The 10,500-nt window shown below is 37.4% G+C and overlaps 1 protein-coding gene across 1 annotated transcript; it reads left to right on the forward strand.

Annotated features, from left to right (window-relative positions):
* The first annotated feature begins 375 nt into the window (after positions 1 to 375).
* On the forward strand, positions 376 to 9,619 carry calm1b (calmodulin 1b). Its single transcript, XM_027000841.2, has 6 exons — positions 376 to 518; positions 4,503 to 4,533; positions 4,840 to 4,983; positions 6,680 to 6,786; positions 8,049 to 8,184; positions 8,667 to 9,619. The coding sequence occupies exons 1-6, from the start codon at positions 516 to 518 to the stop codon at positions 8,693 to 8,695; spliced, it is 450 nt and encodes a 149-aa protein (XP_026856642.1). The 5' UTR covers positions 376 to 515; the 3' UTR covers positions 8,696 to 9,619.
* The last annotated feature ends 881 nt before the right edge of the window (positions 9,620 to 10,500 follow it).

Raw genomic sequence — 10,500 nt, forward strand, 5'->3', positions numbered from 1 at the left:
ACTGCCACAGGCAAACCATAGGCCAATAAAATGCACATGAATAAATGATACCGGCATATCAGCATTACACAACATGATTGAAAATCACCATTTGTTAGAGAAAAAAAAAAAGACAAAAGACTAAAATCTTAACCAAAGAAATACACTGCCTGTATTGCCTACATTAGCGTATGTGGTTTACCATTTGTATCCATGCTTAATCAATTTAAGAGTCAATCATTTTATCCGAAAGAACACTTCCTGCATATTATAATTATCTAGAAATTGGATCGGTGCGCAGTTTTGCTGAGTGATGTGTAACATAGGCCTAACACCTGATTGGTCAAATAGGAGGAGGCGGGGCCAGTTTAGTCTGAAAGCAATTCAGGAAGTGAGTGAGCGCTTGAGTGGCGGATGAATACATATCCTTACACCCCAGGAGAGAGATAGCGAGAGAGAAAACAACGCCAGTGGATCTTGCACCCGGGGAAGGTCTATCGTCTTTACTAGTGTTATTGGTCTCTGTTTCAACAAACATGGTACGTATCATTCTTTCTGTTGCATTTTTAGTATTTTCCGTTTGGCAGGGTGAGACATATAAAAATGGGAGACAAAAGAAAAAATGGGCTCAGCCCATCTATCCATGTGAACGGTCGGATTCATTCAAACATGAACATGCTTTAAAAAGGCATTACATTACAAGCTTATGGTGTATTAACGGTGATATTGTATGTTAAGCATTTCTATTATTTAATAGTGCTAACATGTAGGCTGTTGATGTAAAATAGTTAAATTGGTAGTCAGCTATTAAAGCTCATCCCGATGATGCAACAGTCAAAATGTAGCGGGAATCCGCGACAACTGCGCAATTATCGGCATATGGGCTGTTGTAAGATTACAAAATAGTAGTTTATGTGTAATGAAATACCTTATTTCCTTGTCTTGAAAAGCAAACGTATCACACATTTGGAAATCTGGAAATTTAGTAGTTTGTGGATAACGTCAATTGCATAGAAGCATCGCCTCTGACATCGCACGTTATCGGACGGGCCATGGTAGGATAAATCTACTTGAGAGGGTGGGGATCCGTGGTTTCGACGTAGGCTATTTTATGTTTATGTTTCGATTTATGCTTCGATTGTACCTGTTGTAAAAATATCTATGTGTTGTCATGTAGCCACAGGCTGTAGAAAGAGTTGCTCTCGTTTGTCTACTTTGTTTTTCGACGTGGATGTTGGGTAGGCTATTTATGTATTATGTTGCATCATCAAAGAAGAGTTGTTGGCTTGAATCGGTTAGGAAGTACAAGTTATCTTTTTTTTTGCAAGACGGGCATATGCAAATGTAGTTATGTCCACCATAACATGCACCTACTCGATACGTAGATATAAGTAACATTTTTCTTTTCATTTTCACGCCCGCTGACTATGTGCCTAATATAATATAATATTATATATATATATATATATATATATATATATATATATATATATATATATATAGATATAGATATATATATATATAGATATAGATATAGATTGATGTGGCCATCGGATGACTGAGGTCATTGATTCATGCAAAAGAGTAGAACATCTGTAGATGGCGTGTTTCATCCAAGTTGGCATATAGCATCTGTCAGAGGGCAGCTGTTCTGTAGGCAATGCAATAGGAGACTGATGTAATAGGTCTGTGCAACAAATGGTCAGGGTGTCTTGTGGATTAGGATGTGGGTTGAACTACATGAGTATTTGTGTACACATAAAACAGCTTTCAGAGTCAACCATTTCCAGTCATCAAGGTAACAGCAGTTCACATTCACAGTTGCTAGTTTTTACATGTTAATGAGTTGTATGACCAACTGATATGGACTGTTTAAAATTATACCTGTTTGATTTACTCAGCAAAATTGGCTGTTTTCTTAGACTTTCTGAGAAAATAATTTGATTATGCATAATAGGGTATTCAGATCTGTATGGTGGCATACATTTTTGTGTGCATGTGTGTATGATGCCATATATTTCTGTGTGCATGTGTGTATGTCCCCAAAGCCATACAGGCATCATTTTCCTTAAATGCAAATTGTCTATAGGAAGGATGCTTATGCAGGCTTTTGTCCTTTTATAGCAGCCCACAGTCCCTGACCAGCTGCCCATGACTGTGTAGCAGCCCGCTACTCCAGTATGGTTGTGGGTGCTGGGCGTAACTGGACCTTGAATGGGTGTGGAATTGGAGTTCAGTCATACTGGCAATAGGGTGGGACATTAACCCACTCCGAGAACTCTACACTCTGCACACTACCCACTCACCATAAACAGACCATGTAGGCCAAAAAGTTTTACAATAGAGGTTTAAGCATTTAAACATTGGAGACATTTAAACTATGCCAATAAGAACATTCAGTGTGCCTCTGGTTATATGTAGTTATAAATCTCACATGAGGGTATTAAAGCGTCTTTCTGACGTTATACTCTGTTATAAAATCGAAAAAGCCCCATATTTGACCTGCAAAAGAATGGTTGAATCTATTGGCCAAGGCCCAGTATGTAGGTGGAAGTGCTGAGTTTAGCTCATGGCTTTTAGAATTGGTTTGTTAATGCCGTTCACGGCTGCAAACTATTTTCAGCTCTTTGTCCTATGTAAGCTAGCATGGTTGCACAACAGTTTCAAACCAATGACAGATCATCCTTTCAGAGTAACAAAAGGGAGGGGGGGACCAGTAGAAATCATGAGAGTCTAATTTTCATTTGTCCTTAAAACATAACGTAAAACAAGATCAAGCCTTTGTTACGGAGTATTGGCAGAAGGAACCAACAAGATTCTCAGGTTTTTTATTATCATGGTTTTAACAGCATTTCTGCTATATTTGATATATTGAAATTATCTTTAGTTCTTCTGAGTTTTACTATTTAACTAATTTCAGTAATGATACCTCTCTGAAACATACTTACAGACTACACATTTGTCCCATAATATTTTAGTAAGAAATAAGTAGAAAGAAGTCCAGTAAGAAGAAATTATGAACACAATTCTTTTAGAATTTTGGAAGTTGTTTTGAAATGGGTCTAAAGCTGAGCCAAGATCAGTTTTCTTTACTAGCTGTTTATAGGAGTATGTAGAAGAGCAGCTTCTTGAAATCTACAAGCTTTTAAAAGGCAGTTAACTATATTCAGCACATTATCTACAATATTTTTACAAAATACTGCAGAAATTGTATCCTAGAAGCTTATATTATCTTACCTGTATGATGAAAGTGAAGTTCATTTTATGTATTTTATTTTAAACATCCAATTAAATATCCAATTTTAAAAAAAGGTTTTAATTCAGTTTTTTTAATTCAGTCTATTTTAAACAAGTAACTAAACCACAATGACACACATTCCTGTTATACTCATAATATTAATATTTAGTGTTGAGCATGAAAAACAAATGATGCTTTTCTCTGAAACTTGGTTTTGATTATGTATAGCTATCATTGTACTCTGTGGCAAGACAGTCAGCTAATTTAACATCTCATCTGTCAGCCTAAAAAAAACTACCCAGAGAAACCAAAAACAGGCATGAAACAAAGAAGTGGAAACCAAAGTCAGCATTAAGAAAAAAACTGGTGCAATGGCCACAAGGCCAGCTTAAAACACAGGAAGGAAATAACATGGTTAAGGTGTCACCTTTTGCTCTTATTCCACTTAAGTTTTGGATAAATCAAGTGCATATGCACTTGAAATGTAAGTATGCTGATGACTTAAATCTCATTATTTCAGCAGAAATTCTACAGACATATTTGCTTAGAGGTGCAGTATGTTATCACTGTTTCTTTGGTCTTCTTTCTGAAGAACTCTCCACTGCAACAATCTTGTAGAGACTTTCTCGCAAAAGCATAGAAGACCATGCTATATCCTACTAGATGGATACCAAACATGATGATTGATACTGTTCAGGACTGATCGACTGTGAGGTCAGGGATCATATATAGCAACAGTGGAGAATGGTGATTGTTGTATATATAATATAGTTTTCATCACCATTTTTCCACTGTTGCTAGAAAATACGTATGGTGTATTGCACTCTTTTCAGATATGATGGCATCACTGGCTTCTCACTGTATTGGCTCATCCATTCAGCTTCATAATTCCAAATTCCTCTTTTTCCTCATTAACCAGCCACAGCTCATTGAGTTCTCTCCTGCTCACTGTAAATCTCAGGCCTGCTGTGTATGAGCCAGCCCACAGAACTGTGTGATCTATCACTCAGATTAAGAGAGTTCAGACAGCTGATCTTAATATCAAAGGCTGAAGAAGGGTCTTTTTCATCTGTTCATCCAATTGTTTAGTGTCCCCATTTTACTAGGATTAGTAGCAGCAATGTAAAGTTCTAAAACCCTGTAAATAAAATTACTCTTTCACATTTGCCAATACTAATATGTGATGTAAGATTAGGACAGTGTCCTTTGTGTACCAAGCTGGCAGTAATTTGTGTTTCATTGCTAATAACTGGCACATTGTTTTGCTCTTCTTTTTGCAATATAGGCTGACCAGCTAACAGAGGAGCAAATTGCAGGTGAGATATCATGGCTATATTATAATTGTCAATACAGTATCTGTTGTCTCTCAGTCAGTATAATACTTCAGTAACACTAATAGTCTAAATTTCTGTGTTCTCTGTGTTATTTTATGTGTTCTCCCTGCTTAAACTGTCTATTAATTCCACTCAAGCAAACATGCTATTCAAATTTTGATTGATAAAAGAGAAACTTAATATATTCAATTCTGACCTAGATTTCATCATTGTCTTCTGCTCTCACTGCACTATTGAATTTTCTAAACTGCAGTCATAACAGTGTTGTGCTTCCCTTGGCTGTTCTAGAGTTCAAGGAGGCTTTCTCCTTATTCGACAAGGATGGAGATGGTACCATCACAACCAAAGAGCTGGGTACAGTCATGCGATCACTGGGGCAGAACCCTACAGAGGCAGAGCTACAAGATATGATTAACGAAGTCGATGCAGATGGTGTGTAACATCTCCCTTATCTGCTGAAGTATTTCCTTTCCAGATCAGTCAGAGAAAGGCAGTGGAGGGCTTTTTAGAACTCAAAGTCTTCATTGCTAACAGAAAATTCTGAAAATGACAAGAGATTATAATTATTGTACAGAGATCTTAAGTATAAACAAACAGGTCACCTGATGATTAAATAAGACTGCTTTTTTCTAATTTCTGGTCATGTCTGCTTGAATTAAAGTCAGAACAGTTTCAGAACTAGAAGAGTTTTAGAAAGGTTATTATAGACTTGCAGGTTGTTGAGCTGCTTCTGAATGGCTGTCAGTTGAGTGAGGGACAGGCTCTTCTCCCAAACTGCTGCAGCTGCTAAACTCTATGAACAGACTAAAAAGAAGCCTGAGCACTTAGTCTCCAAGGCTTTTGTGCTGAATGTGTAATGGGAGCCTTACTGGACATCTGTCTTATAAAGCGCCTATCCCTTGCTTAATCCTCCTCTACATGTCAGTTTAGAAAGCCATTCCATGGAGGCTCAAGTAATGTCATGTGTATGATGGATCTTTGTATTCAGTGATGATTTTTTTTGCCATATCTATTGGTCTTACATGGTGATTAAATCAGTAGATCATCCGTGGGATGGCTGTGTTCAATCGTTTCAGTGTGCCACACTGATGTTATGTAGGTCAGACACCAATAAGGAAAGTAATGGGAAATATAAGTGATTACATAATCCACTCTGCGCACTTCGCACATCAAGCGCCCACACACTTATTGAAAGGAGCTGCTGGGAAAGCTTTAAAATTATTTAAGGATCTGACACTGGAAATTCAGCCTGGAAGTGACAAACTGGTCTCTCCATAAGTGTGATGGCAGCACGTTGTCCAGACGTGTCTGTAAGGATGGGTTTGAGCAATGGCTTGTTTTCTTCCTGGTCCTGTTGCGTTTCCCATTCCTTCTCTCTAATGCAGTCACCATACTCCTCAGGTTCTGTAGACAGCACACATCTTTCATCAGCTTTCACTGGAATGCCCACATTGTTGTGGACTCTAATCTGCTTTTTCAGCAGCCATCATTTTGTGTATAGCCTTGAGCAGTGTTACTGTATTAGATTACAGACCATTAGATCCACTCCCCTCATTCCCCTGGCCATTTGATTGCCATCTGCTCTGACTAAAAAGCACCAAGGGCTTTAGATAGGAGTCTTTCTAGTATCACTGATTCTTGTCCAGCAATCCTACACATCTAGTCATTCATTCAGCCAAGTGCCTTACACATTATTACTACGTTCATTTGTCAGGAGTCTCTTGTTTTGGTGTCCTTCAGCTAGCAGCAAAGACTAACATCTTTCTTATTGATATCCTTCATCAGATCCCACATCATGCCTTTGATGGCTGGATCATTAGTATTAGCGAAACGCATGTACAGCTGCCACTCCCTGCCTGTGTGGAGTGCTTGTGTAAGAGAAAGTTTGCATAATGCAAAGTTAGGGTTACCTTCAGCTAAAGCTTACTGTGTCTCATGCCAGAGATTACCCCAAACCAAAGAGGGAATAAGAAACTCCTTTTGCATTTTTCCAAGAATCTCAGAAGTCTCCTACTGTTAAAAATGGGCTTCCAAAATATGGTTTTATATTCAAATTGATCATTTTTGAACCACGCACTGGTTTCTTGTTTGAAACTGATATTGCCCGTCATTTCCTGTTCTCTCTCAGGCAATGGAACTATTGATTTCCCAGAGTTCCTCACCATGATGGCCAGAAAGATGAAGGATACAGACAGTGAAGAGGAGATCCGAGAGGCCTTCCGGGTGTTTGACAAGGTTCATCCAGCCACTCACACTCACTTAACTAGAGGCCTTCACAGATTCACAACAGTGCCAAACAGCTCTTAGGTTTGGCCTACATGAGCTAAATGTTTTAGGGTTTTTACTAAACTTATATTGAGTAATATCAATACAAATACAAATAGTATATCATCATACAATATGCTTGTATCATACAAAATCTGAGGTATGTTATTTTTCTGATTAGTATGTTTTTAAGGCTGTGAAACACATATTACTCTTGTGAGTTTTCTCGCACATATATGTGAGGTAGGCGGGGTTTATAAGCACTGTGTGGGATGATGCAGTCTGCACACTCCACTTTTTTAGTAAGCTAGGCTACGCAAGACTACATTCCATCTGCTGCCTTTGCATAAAGTAGTTATGGACTGACGGTACATAAAAGCCTTTTTTTTTTTTTTTTTAATAGTTCTCCCATTTTAGAAGGCCAGTAGTAATTGGAGTGTTGGCTCAGTTGATTTTAGCATTTTTATCTGTTGTGTGCTTGTTGTTGTCACTCAATATGAGTGACCAAACTGGAAATTCCAGAAAAGCAGGCCATCCGCTAAACATTTGGATGATTAGCAGAAATAATAAATATTGCCAAGATATTAGGTGTCAACAGCCTGGAGTAATTATGAACAAGAGTGCACTGGCAAGCTAGCCAGTGGATATGATGGACCACAGTACCATATATATAATACTTTAAAAAGGGAAGAATTATTGCTTTCAGCGGACAGGTTTTTCCAAAGTCGAATGTAGAATGTGGAGTGGAATGTTGTAGACTTGACCTAAACTCCACTGTGCATGCAGTTCATGTACTGAAAGCAAGAGCAAAATACATAGCATCTGCTGATGTCCAAGGGTAGCTCGTTTCCTGTATGCTGTGCCTAGTATAGACATAAGTACCTTCAAATGTAGTACCTTTTAAAGCCCCTACATTCCCTGGGATCCTTTAGCGGGTTCAGACTCTAATTCCTCACTCTTCTAACAACAGATCTTACATTATGTAGCCACTGAATAATAGGCATTCAGTTACTGAAAAAAAGAAATTTAGATTTACAATTTAATAATAAGCCACGAGATTAAGGATTAACGTGTAATTGCATACTTTAACCTCATACTAATTGTTTTATTGCAAAGCTGACATACTTTAGTGCAGAATCATGAATCACTAACTAATAGGCCTGGAGTGAAGCCTGCAGCCTGAAGGACTTTGGAACTATACTAACACTTCCATCCCTCAACCCCAATTTTAGGATGGTAATGGCTACATCAGCGCTGCAGAACTGCGTCACGTTATGACGAACCTTGGAGAAAAGCTCACGGATGAAGAGGTAGACGAGATGATCAGAGAAGCAGACATCGATGGAGACGGTCAGGTGAACTATGAAGGTACGGTGGCTCACAAACAAGCCTCCAATGTTTCTTAGGACACATATTTGGATAATACATTGTTTGAGTAACAATGCAGTGAGTTAATTATATGAATACGAAAGCCATTTGTAAGTTGGACACCAATTGAGCCTTTGCAATGGAAAACCATGTATTAGCTATGTCCCCTTTTTGTGTAATCCATTATTTTAGTTTTTGATTGTGTAATGTCATTTCAGTTTTTGGCTTTCACATTAAAATTACTCTAAAACACTAAATATGCTTTATTTAGACCTGCCTTACTATTCATGTGGGAATTTAAAAATAAAATATGCAATGTTTTATATTACTCTTATGTTGTAGAAAAATCATACATGTCCATTTAGTGTTTTCTTCACAAGGACTCAAGTGAATTCTACTTTCACAGTTTGAATAAAGAAATTAATAAACTTTGGCCAAAAGTAGCTCCCTAATCACATTATTTCCCTTCTTTCTTTCTTCAGAATTTGTACAGATGATGACCGCAAAGTGAAGTGTCCTGTCCTTCCTTGCCCTCTTAGAAGAAAACAAAAATCAGTCAAATGTTTTACTTACCTCTTGGGGAAATATACATTTATTCATAATGTTTCTGTACAGAAAATAATTGAATGTTGAAATAAAATATCCTTCTGTCCACACAAGGAAAAAAAAAATCAAATATCTGCATGAAATGGTTAGTGATCCTCTCCCCACAGATCAATCTAGCATCAGTTAATAAGAGTTAAATAACTACCTAAAATGGGAAACAAGCATTTGATGAACTTGTTAAGTTCCACTTGCCCTTGGTAATGTTTGGGCTGGCCATCTTTCTCTTTATTGTCTGTTTTCTGTCCTTCATGCATGCACATTGAGACTGGAGCTCCTGGATCTGCCGGTCTGAGAGTGCTTTCCAATGAAGTGTTGTCATGTTTGTTTGTTTTGGGATTTTTTGTATCTTGAGAGGAACCTTGGAAAAACAGGTTCTCATATAAGCTGATGGTGGAATGGAATTTTTATTGTATGGTGGGGATAATAATAAACAAAAAAATAAATAAAAAGAAAAAAATACAAAAAATGACAAAAAATCTTACACATTTGGCATGAGATTCTCGTGGTTTTGTTTATTTTATTTCTTTTTTCCTTGTATGAGCATCTGTCTAGCCTCCCACTCCGGTTGAGGGCAAGCAGGTGTGTTGTGGAAGGTTGGCAGTAGTTGGGGTGAGCTTCATCTTCTCAGTTTCTGCATTTTGAATGGTGATGGCATTTTGCTCCCTGAGCTTTAAGAGCATACTGCAATAGTCTCGGCTCAAGAGTTTGCCATTGTTTAACTCAGTTCAGTTTGCATTCATTCCAAATTGTACATGCTTCCCTTTTATTTTATTTTATTTTTTTTCCTTTTTTTTTTTTTTTTCAAATAAAAAAAATCCATGAACTTGAACTTGCTGTCTTATTTATTTGTCTTCAGAAGGATTCATAAAACCCAAACAAGGAAAAATAGCTAAATTGAATTGAGAAAATAAATATATGAAATTAAAACCATGTTAAGTCATTTACGGCATAATTCGATTTATAATGTTTTTATCTTTTGACTAACACAAGTTTAAAAGCAATTATAAAATTATCTTGAAATTAATTCAGGATTAGTTTCCAAAATTGCATTTAAATGCAAGTGCATTCTAATTTGTAGTAAATAAAACTGCAGTTCATTCAAAACATGTAAATAAATACAAGTCAGTTTACAATGTAATCTACATTTATAAACATTCCATATGTATGGTGTGAGAATTGTGGGATTGTGAGAGGAAAAAAAATTAAACTTGGGCTGGACAGCTGTTTTGGGTAGCTTCTGCCTTGTCTAACACCTTCCCTGTGTTTTCCCTGAATATCTGAGACAGGACTGTAGTAGTTTTGGGAAGCAGGAAGGTGGTAGGGTGCCAAGAACTGTCAAAGAGTATGGCTGTTAATCAGAACTTTACATGGGCACTTTTTCTAGCATTGCACTTCTCCCAAACCTAGGATATGAATTAAAGCATTTAGTCTAACTGAAGCCTGACTCCTTTGTCAGGAATTGAGACAGCAAATTTGCAACTACATTCATGCATGTCTACAAGTCAGTGTGTGTAACACTTAGATATGGATATGAGCCTCTAGTGAAAAACAACCCATGTGGTTTGGTGCAGTTTGAGAGCTACTCTGGACCAACAGGGGCCTATACAATGTGACACTCGAGCTGGAAGGGATTAAATTAAGCACATCAATATTTCACATGTAAATGAAGCGCTATGCTGCACTGTTTGTAAGAGGAGAGGGTTTACCATC

Source organism: Electrophorus electricus, chromosome 3 (assembly GCF_013358815.1).
Source record: "Electrophorus electricus isolate fEleEle1 chromosome 3, fEleEle1.pri, whole genome shotgun sequence".
Taxonomy (NCBI): domain Eukaryota; kingdom Metazoa; phylum Chordata; class Actinopteri; order Gymnotiformes; family Gymnotidae; genus Electrophorus; species Electrophorus electricus.

Coding starts and splice junctions, on each gene's coding strand:
- calm1b (XM_027000841.2), top strand. Junction 4,984..6,679: donor TAACGAAGTCGATGCAGATG/GTGTGTAACATC, acceptor GTTCTCTCTCAG/GCAATGGAACTATTGATTTC. Junction 6,787..8,048: donor CCTTCCGGGTGTTTGACAAG/GTTCATCCAGCC, acceptor CCCCAATTTTAG/GATGGTAATGGCTACATCAG.